The sequence below is a fragment of the Echinops telfairi genome, unplaced genomic scaffold, assembly GCF_000313985.2.
Source record: "Echinops telfairi isolate 266 unplaced genomic scaffold, ASM31398v2 ScPeMD7_443;HRSCAF=831, whole genome shotgun sequence".
NCBI classification, from domain to species: Eukaryota; Metazoa; Chordata; class Mammalia; order Afrosoricida; family Tenrecidae; genus Echinops; species Echinops telfairi.
In genome coordinates, this window is record NW_022104341.1 from 2,774,494 (window position 1) to 2,783,701 (window position 9,208).

At 37.5% G+C, this 9,208-nt stretch overlaps 1 protein-coding gene across 2 annotated transcripts in view; it reads right to left on the reverse strand.

Moving 5' to 3' along the window:
* Positions 1 to 9,208, reverse strand: part of CAPZA1 (capping actin protein of muscle Z-line subunit alpha 1) — a 59,732-nt gene that overhangs the window by 28,180 nt on the left and 22,344 nt on the right. For both annotated transcript variants that reach the window (XM_045292078.1, XM_004699173.4), the window contains exons 2-3: positions 4,429 to 4,492; positions 1,446 to 1,497 (exon numbers count right to left, since the gene is read on the reverse strand). In XM_045292078.1, coding sequence (XP_045148013.1) covers positions 1,446 to 1,497; positions 4,429 to 4,492 — 116 coding nt within the window. The remainder of the gene's footprint in view (positions 1 to 1,445; positions 1,498 to 4,428; positions 4,493 to 9,208) is intronic.

The following is a 9,208-nucleotide window of genomic DNA, read 5'->3' on the forward strand; positions in this document are numbered from 1 at the left end:
GTCTTTTCCTATGGCAGATGTTACTGCAATCTGTAGTCTGCCTCAGATGCATGGCAACCCCATGCACAACAAAACTGACCAACTGAACCGGAACCACTCCTATAATTGTGGCAGATAGGATCATGTACTCTCTTGGATTTTCAATGGCTGATTTTCTGAAAGTGGATCACTAAACCTTTATTGCTAGTCAATCTTAGTCTGGAAGTTCTGCTGAAATTTGTTCAGCCCCATAGCGGAAGGCAAGCATCCACTGACAAGACAGGTGGTGACTACCCTGAGATGCATTAGCTAGTAGCCAAACCCAGGTTTTCCAAAAAGAAGGTAAGCATTCTACCCCTGGTCTACCATTATACCCTCTGTGGCTTATAAAAAAAACATTCTTAGAGTGTATTCTTAGTGTGTGCCCAGCTTCTCTAAGTCAATGCGTAATTAAGGCATCATTTTTGACAATGCAGAGATGTTATGCAAATTCTAGGTCTCTAGAATTTAGTCTCAAAATGAGTTCCAAAAAGGGGAAACAAAAGATGATTATTTCTAGAAAGCAACTCTTATAAGTTTTTAAGCTAAAATGTAATAATTTATATTCCATATAAAATAAGTTAATGATCATTTTTGTTCCTCTGTATCAAGAAGCCCTTGGCCCTTCTCCTTGTTCCTCCTCTTAACAAGCATAATCCAAACATAAATCTTCTTTACAAAGTAACTCTGGGCCAGTTTGATAGTAACTAAAACAGAACCCTGTGTTTAAGAGCAGAAAGAAATACAATTGGGGAGGAAAAGATAAAACCAGATAGCAAGGAACTGTGAAGGTCAGACAGTGTTTACACTTGAAGAAGCCCAAAAAACCCCCCAAAAAGCATCATAAATGTTTTTGAGGACAAGGACACATGAAAATGATATTTTAGAAAGATTAATTAGCCTGAGAGTGATAAAGAGTAAATAACGAACTAGAATGATGTATTTTATCCTATGATTAATTTAACAATTTATAAAACTGCTATTCTATGGCAATTTGAGAAACATTACCATTCCTCAACAACAGCCTAATATTGGGATAAAACTAAAAACTCTAAAATGAAAATATAACAGCTAACAAACTCTTTACACGTAAGTGAGGAATATTTGGATAGAAATAAAAATAAATAAAATCACATAAGATGAAATAAATAAAGTCAAAGAAGAGGAGACTTTAAAAGGTCCATAAGAAATTTGAAATTTTTCTATGAACATTTTGAAGCCCTCCCACTCCCACCCCATATAAAAACTTTTGAGAAAGTAATGTTTTGGGGGCAAGATATTTCTCCAAGAAAAAAGCAACTAAAACTGCTAAAAAAAATGCCATACTTTAAAATATTTTAAACCTAGTTCTCAAGGTACTAGTTTACTGTCAACATAGCTCGTTATTCATTAGAATAAGATGTAAGTGAACTGACACCAGTACTTACTGTGCTGCCCCTTCCCTGAGGAGATTGTCATTATTAAGTAGAAGTCGGACATCTGAGGAGGAAAATGAATTCAGAAGATTCAGAAGAGGACAAGTTGGGAAAATTTTAGCAGACAACTAGATTTTTTAAAATCAGGCTTTATAAGATTAGTCTTTGAATACGCTGTATGTGTAGACATTCTATAAATATAAATAAAACATGCTATTTATAGGTTAGCATACAATTGTGCTGTAACAATAAATTCTTACGAAATTTCATAGTAAATGAAAATCATAGTTTATAAGATGTTAGGGTGTTAATTTTGTATGTAAAGAATCCTTTAAAAGTAGCATAGATTAAGAATTACAAGTTTTTCAACATTAAGACTAAGAAAACTTCAAAAACCGCTGAAGTCTTTTTTGGAGAATGAAGATTAGGGTTAGGGAGGGTCTAACAACTTTAAAAACTGTGTCATAAGTTCAGTCATCTTTCGTTTGAAGAAGGGGGTCCTTCTCACTGAGAAACTACCAAGCATTCACTCCAAGAAGGAAGGTTCATTATAGCCAAAGGCCAATGATTTTCAGAGCTTCTCATAGGGCTTACAGGGACAAATGTCTAGCAAGCCAATAAAATCCAGCCTTCATGCCACAGCAGTCTGCCAGGTCCTAACTTAATGCTTTGATATTAATTATAATACTTCTGCTAAGTATATTCAGTTGTCAAGAAGAAAACAAGAGTCTTGTAACTACAAAGGAAGCTAATTTTGTTATGAATTTGAGCTAATCAACTGGATAAAGTTCGACTTTAAAGAAAAGTATCTAAAATCAGTTGTTGAAAATGTACATTCAGTGAATGTACAAGATAGATCAGGGAAAGAAATGCAGCATCTCTTTATTAGTTCACAAAATTCACAAACAACTCCATGAAAGAGAATGTCTTGGTTTACTAGTATGGTATTATCCAACTTGATGTGCAAATGTTTCTCCTGGTTACTTCTTCCTCTGCATTATTAATTTTACCAATGTACATTTTTTATTGTTCTACATGTGTGGGGCTCTCAGCCTCAGTTGTAGTCTATTAATATGGCTCTTCTAGCCAAAATTCCTATATGATACATTATCATTCTGGGCTCTATGCCTGTGTCTCTAACCCCTTTTTGCAGGGCAATCTTTGTTAGAAGATTAATATAGGATGTATCTGTAGACACTCTACTAAAGGATGTGACTTACCCGTATATACTCGAGTATAAACTGACCTGACTATCCACCGAGGCACCTAATCTTACCACAAAAACTGCATAAAAAATGTGCTGAAAAACCCGGCTTACACTGAGTATATCTGGTAAGTTACAAAGTTTTGTTTCCTTAGGGCTATGGTCTGCTAAAAGACAAAAACCACACCTCCTTCAAAACCAGTCCTCTGCATTAAGAGTCATCTCAGATGTGTAGGGAAAGCCCAGTATCATGGGAAGAGTCTCTTCCAGTCTTAAGTGGCAGAGGCCGAGACCAGAGGCACCAGAGATTGTGGCATGGAGACTATAGGATAGAGCATGAGAGGCAGGATTGAGGCTCTGGGGCTGTAAGTTCACAGGCAGGCTTCCTAGTTCACAGAAGTAAAGGCCAAAGACCACATGACTGAGAAGAGTCTTGGCTGCTGGCTGAGGAGAGTGTTGCTATGGACCAATGACTATATCCTTACTTGAAATAACCCTTAAATGGCCCTTAATTGAAATAACCTAGTAAGTTCCCTAATAAACCCCCTGAATTGTGAGTGTTGTCTGTGGGTTCTGTGTGGCTACTGCAATGAATTCTCCAACTCAGCATGAAGTAGAGTTGCGAGAAGAATGGTCGGTGTCAGACTAGGTAAAGAAGAACAGAACATGGAGACAGGGGTCAGCAAGAGGCAATAGAGAAGCCAGGAGGTCAGAGCTGGCCATTTGCCTCCCAAGCAGTTTACTGCAGGGCCAGGCATTTAGTTCCTGAAGTAGCTCTACTGTAAAACTAGAATTTCAAAATAAACGTTTGCACTAAGATTTTGATTTTTTAATTAAGGAATCTTCAAGATGAAAATCTGAATGACTTAAAAATGAGGTGTTAATGATTATCTTATCACTAAGTTCCAGAGGCTCTTCATCTCTATTTTTCATCTATAATTTGTCTGGAGTCACTAAATTGTAGGGGAAATGGTAAATGTACTGGAGCAGTGTTTCTCAAACTGGCTGTGATTCAGAATCATTGGGAGAACTAAATAAACCTACTTTTATTGAAGATCTAATTACTGAAATCCTTGAGGGGATGGAAGGATAGAAATTTGCATATTTTTTACAAGTTGGACAAACTATTATGATGTGTCAGTTTAGTTCCTATGGTCCTAAAACCAGTTACTATCAAAGTTATTTGGTTTTGTTGTGACTCCATGTGTCATCATAGACTTATGCTGCACAGGGTTTTAAATAGCTGATTTTTTAGGAAGTAGATTCCAGGCTTTCTTTCCAGCACACTTCTAGGTGATTGAAAGCTCCAACCTTGTGGTTAGCAGCTGAGCACATTATCATTTGCACCACCTAGGGATTCCCCAATGATTTATACTATGACACTCTCTGAAAGAAAGAGTAGAGAAATTTAAACTGTGATTTACAATGAGAAATATAAAATTATGAAAACAATTTAACGGTTACACTGCAATATATCTTTTATATTTGATATTTAACAACTGTGCACTTTCATATTTATTGGTATTAAACTACCCTAAATGGTTTCTCATGTAAAATAGGTGCCCTAATTTATGGGTTAGGAGCATGTTTTTGACTCAGACCAGGTCTGGATCTTTGCTCTGATATTCAGCAGCTGTGTGACCTTGGATAAATTATTTTAACCTTTTTTGAATCTTGACTTCCTCAGTTAGAGCTATAATTTTAGTTGCAAGGATTAGGAGATAGCAAACATTAAATAGATGACAATGATTAATGAGAGCTTAAAATGACAAAACGCTAATCTCTACTCACCATTAAACACTTCATTAAATTCTCCAGGAGGTGCATGAGTGATGAATTTAGCAGCTATGCGTACCTACAAAGAAATAAAATTCACAATAAAAGAATTATAAAACCATATGAAGAGAAAAGAAATTTACAGATATCAAAATGTTTAACACATCCCTTGAAACACAATTTCTGAATTATACTTTTATTATTTGAGTGTTCAGCTTTCTTCTTCATAAAACATACCAAAGCTGTTATCAATAAAGACTTCTCTTCTGATTTGGTACATGCCGATTTTGTTTGTTTTTTTAAAGCTGAATAATCTTAACATACTCCTACAAATACAAAAAATGGAAATCTGCAGGATCTGGGTCAGAGATCACTCAGGCAGGGAAGGCTGCATGTAGTAGCCATACAGCAGCGTAGTGGGCCATGCTGTGATCCGCATGGTCAGCAGTTTGAAAACTGCCAGTATCTCTGTGGGAGAAAGACTGGGCTTTAAACAGTTATAGTCTCAAACCCACAAGGGGTAGCTATGAGTCAGTGAGTTTTTGGTTTTTTTGGTTTCTTCCCCCCTCATCCTTCATATGAACATTGAAGTCAAGCTCTTAAATAAAATATAAGCAAAGCAAAAGGGTATCAATATGAAATTGAGTGTATCTCAATGCAAGGATAGTTCAATGCTACTAAATTATTATAATTTATAAATTAAGAAAAAAATTAAATGGGCAAAAAAATCACTGATAATTTTAATCATGCTGGGGGGGAAAATATCCATTCTGACTGGAATAATTTGGTTGGAATAGTTAAGAAATAGTTGATGCAAATAACAAAAAATACTTTTATGGATGTTTACATTTTTCAGGGAGTACTGGAGGCATAGTGGGCTACATACTGAGCTGTTAACCAAAAGGTTAAGAGATATAAGTCTACCTAGAAGGTCAGAAGTTCGAACCCACAATCAGTTCCTTGGGAGATCATGAGGCTATCTACTCCAGCAAAGAATTTAAGTCTCAGAAACCCAAAAGGGCAGTTCAACTCTGCCTTGTAGGGTTGGCATGTGTCAGCAGTGAATTTTGGTTTGTACAATTTCCATACCGTAAGTGAAATATAAAAACATTTTGCACATGTTGTTGATTTCAATTTCTTTTTGCTCCCTGTCCAATGAATTTAATATTAAGACTTTGTGTTGGCGCCTGATGACATGGAAATTTGGTGGCTAAGCTGCAGACTCTCACTACCTTACTCTAGAGTGTCTAATGCAATCCTTTCCCTTTAAATTCCTTCCTCTGTAAATCATTTTCTTCAATGCAGGCAGAAATCATTTTTGCTGTCCTTGAAAGAGTCCTCATCAGGGCAACCTGCCCAAGAGGTACATGGGCCTGCATACTGTGGGTCAGCAAGACCACTAAGACAGGGGAGGCCAAAAGCCACAGCCATGCAAATATCACCCTGCTGGCTAGCTTGTCACAGTTGGGTCCCATTTGAATCTCTCACCTGCAAGGTTGCCTCTGGCATATGTGTGAACAGGCAGAGTGGTTGAGGGTCCAGTGGTTCAGTGGAGCCTGTGTGTGCAGGTTCACACCTCTACTGTCCTGCTACCCACCTTCACCTGGGACTACTAGTACCAAGAGGGCCATGGATGATGGTCCCATATGCATTGGGACTAGCCCATGCTTGGGTTGTGGCAGCTTCTTATTCAGCCCTCTAGCCGAACTTCCACCATCTGCGGTGTGATGTACCAGAGCACAGATCGGATACAAGACACCCCACTGCTCTCAGGCCCTACCCTCAAACTGCCTCAGAGAGAAAATCCACAGTTCCAACTGTGTACCACTGACCTCTTGACCATGGCATATACCTTATCATACAAATATGATCAAAAGTAACATTTATGGAGCTGTCCCATGCCATACATGGTTTATGCATGGGCCATAACTAGGCCAGAACATTTTTTTGAATGTAATGTCATCATTTTTGTCCATTATACGAGATGGTTTCAAATTCCATTATCTTTTAATTCCATTTTTTCACGAATTGAAGTCCCCTTATACGTATGTAAATATTATTTGTTATATAATATTTATACTTATCATTATTAATATTTGTGAAGGGGGAGGTTCTATAAACTTCTTTAATTTGTGATTATCTATCTATTAGAACTCTACAGCAGATCTAATGTGAATTGAATTGTGTTCCAACAATGTGTTGTAAATCCTAATCCTTATACTTGTACTTAAGGAGGCCTGGGTTTTATCTATTGAGCTGTGAACCACAAATCTAGTGGTTCAAACTTACCAGTCTCTCTGTGAGATAAAGATGAGGTTATCTGCTCCTATATAGATTTAACAACGTTCCTAATGCTGCGACCCTTTAATACAGCTCCTCATGTTGTGGTGACCCCCATCCATAGAATTATTTTTGTTGTTACTTGATAACTGTAATTTTGCTAGTTATGAATCGTAATGTAAATATCTAAATGCAGGATGTATTTTCATTGTTACAAATTGAACATAATTAAAGCATAATGATTAGTCACAAAACAATATGTAATTATATACTGTGAAATATTTATTTCTAATAACAAATAAATGAAATTTTGTCTTGAAGCATGGTGTAGCATGGGTAACAGTCTTCACGCCGGTTACTCGTATGTGGGTATATGTGCTTGTGGGTGGACCCGCCTGGAGATGAATAGAGGAGCAGTGTCTAGGTTACTACGACCATCGGAATTATGCGTTTTCTGAGGTCCTAGGCAACCCCTGTGAAAGGGTCATTCAACATCCCCAAAAGGGATTACAACCCACAAGTTGAGAACCCCCGATTTAAGGCCTCAGAAACCTAAAGGGGCAGTTCTACTGTGTCCTACAGGGCTGATATGAGTTTGGTTTTAGAGTTTATACCTCTAGTTATAATCCCCTTTGGGGATTGATTTTTTATGTTCATGAGCCAGTACTAGTATAGTGTATGTCTTTATCAATCTCTGAAGCAAGCAAGAAACTCACTCTCTTTCATCAAGTCAATGCTGACACATGGCAACACGAAGGGCAGAGTAGAACTTGCCCTTGTGAATTTCTGAGACTGTAACTCTTTATGCGAGTAGAAAGGGCAGATAAAAGATGTTGAAAATGCCCTTATATTTGATATGATCAAGAGTATTACAGTAACTAGCCAGATGATTCACCTCACTGACATGTATCACAAAGGAACCCAGTATATCTATAATAAAGTAAATCCTGCTTCCAGAATGCTATCCTTTGTTGACTTAATTTACTACAAGCAATTTTAAGTCTCTGATAACCCTTCCAAATTGAGGTTACCATCAAAGTAAAATATACTTATTTTATTACTATTAATTTTTTTAATAAATCCTTTTATTGGGAGCTCTTACAGCTCTTATAACAATCCATACATCAATTGTATCAAGCACATTTGTACATACATTGCCATCATCATTTCCAAAACCTTTAAAAAAATACTTTAAAAAGTCTTTGGGACTGAGAAGTGAATTAGAAGACACAAATATTTTATGTTAGCATCCCTAGGTTTATATTGTGACCTAGTTCTTATTCTAAAAATAATAAAAGAAAAGCTATTTCATGACCAAACGAGTCAAGAAAAACCAACAGGTGAAGAAATGTGGGTTCTAATTATTGGCTTTGGTAGTCTATTAACTAATTAGCTTTGAGATCTGACATTGTAAATATATTTAGCCCTAATTTTTATAATCTTGCATTATAATCAGAGCTTCATATAGTTCATCTTAAAATTTTTCTTTTCAGCTATTAACTCCAATAAGACAAGTCATGATATGTGAATTATCTATAATCATGATCGAGTCCACACAACCACCACCTGAACAATATTCTTGTGCACATAAAGTTTGAGAATTTACAGATAATATAACATTTTTCTAGGAAGCACTCCATATAGGCACCTTTTAAACTGGGCAATAACAAAATCAACCAAACTCAATGTCATCAAGTTGATTCTGACTAGCAATACTACAGGACAGGGCAGAACTCTCCCCATGGGTTTCCAGGGCTGTAACTCTTTATGGGAATAGAAAGTCTATTTCTCCCTCAGAATGGCTGGTAGTTTTCCACTGATGACCTTATAGTTAACCACCCAACGTGTAATCATTACGCCACCTGAGCAGCAACATGGTGGCTTTAATCAGAAAGAAATGCTCAACTCATAAAAATTACTACAAGGGAGAGGGCCATGTCTGATCAGAGCACAGAGGAGCAAACGAAGGGGGAGGAAGACAGAGTGGAGCACATCCTGGCCCACCAAGCCTTGAGGACGATATTCCCGTTCAGAGCAGCCAATCCACAGAGAAGACCACAAGGCCAGTGCCACTATGAGACACAACATCCTACAGGGGACAACACTGGAGACACAGCGTGGGAATTCTGCCCGATCTGATCCCACCACACCGAGGCAAAACACTAAGGGCATGCAACAGAACAGCAAGGGGAGCAGAGCAACAAAGTCCCCAGGGATTACCAAAAATAGACTTTGGGGCCAGGGCTTGGCACCCCAACAGACTTAACTGGAAAACGCTCCTAAAGGCCAATAAATAGTCCTTGAACTAACTACAAGGTTTTCTTTCTTGTTGTGTTTAGTTTTACTTTTTTGTCATTGGCTTGTTGTTTTATTTTGTTGCTTGATTTTGTTCTGTCTTGTTTTTGTGCATGTTATTATCTCCGCAGGCCTGTCTAAATAAGATAGGCTGGATGAACAATCTGGAGGTGAAAACAACGGGACCGACAGTTCCGGGGGGACATGGAAGAGGGGCAGG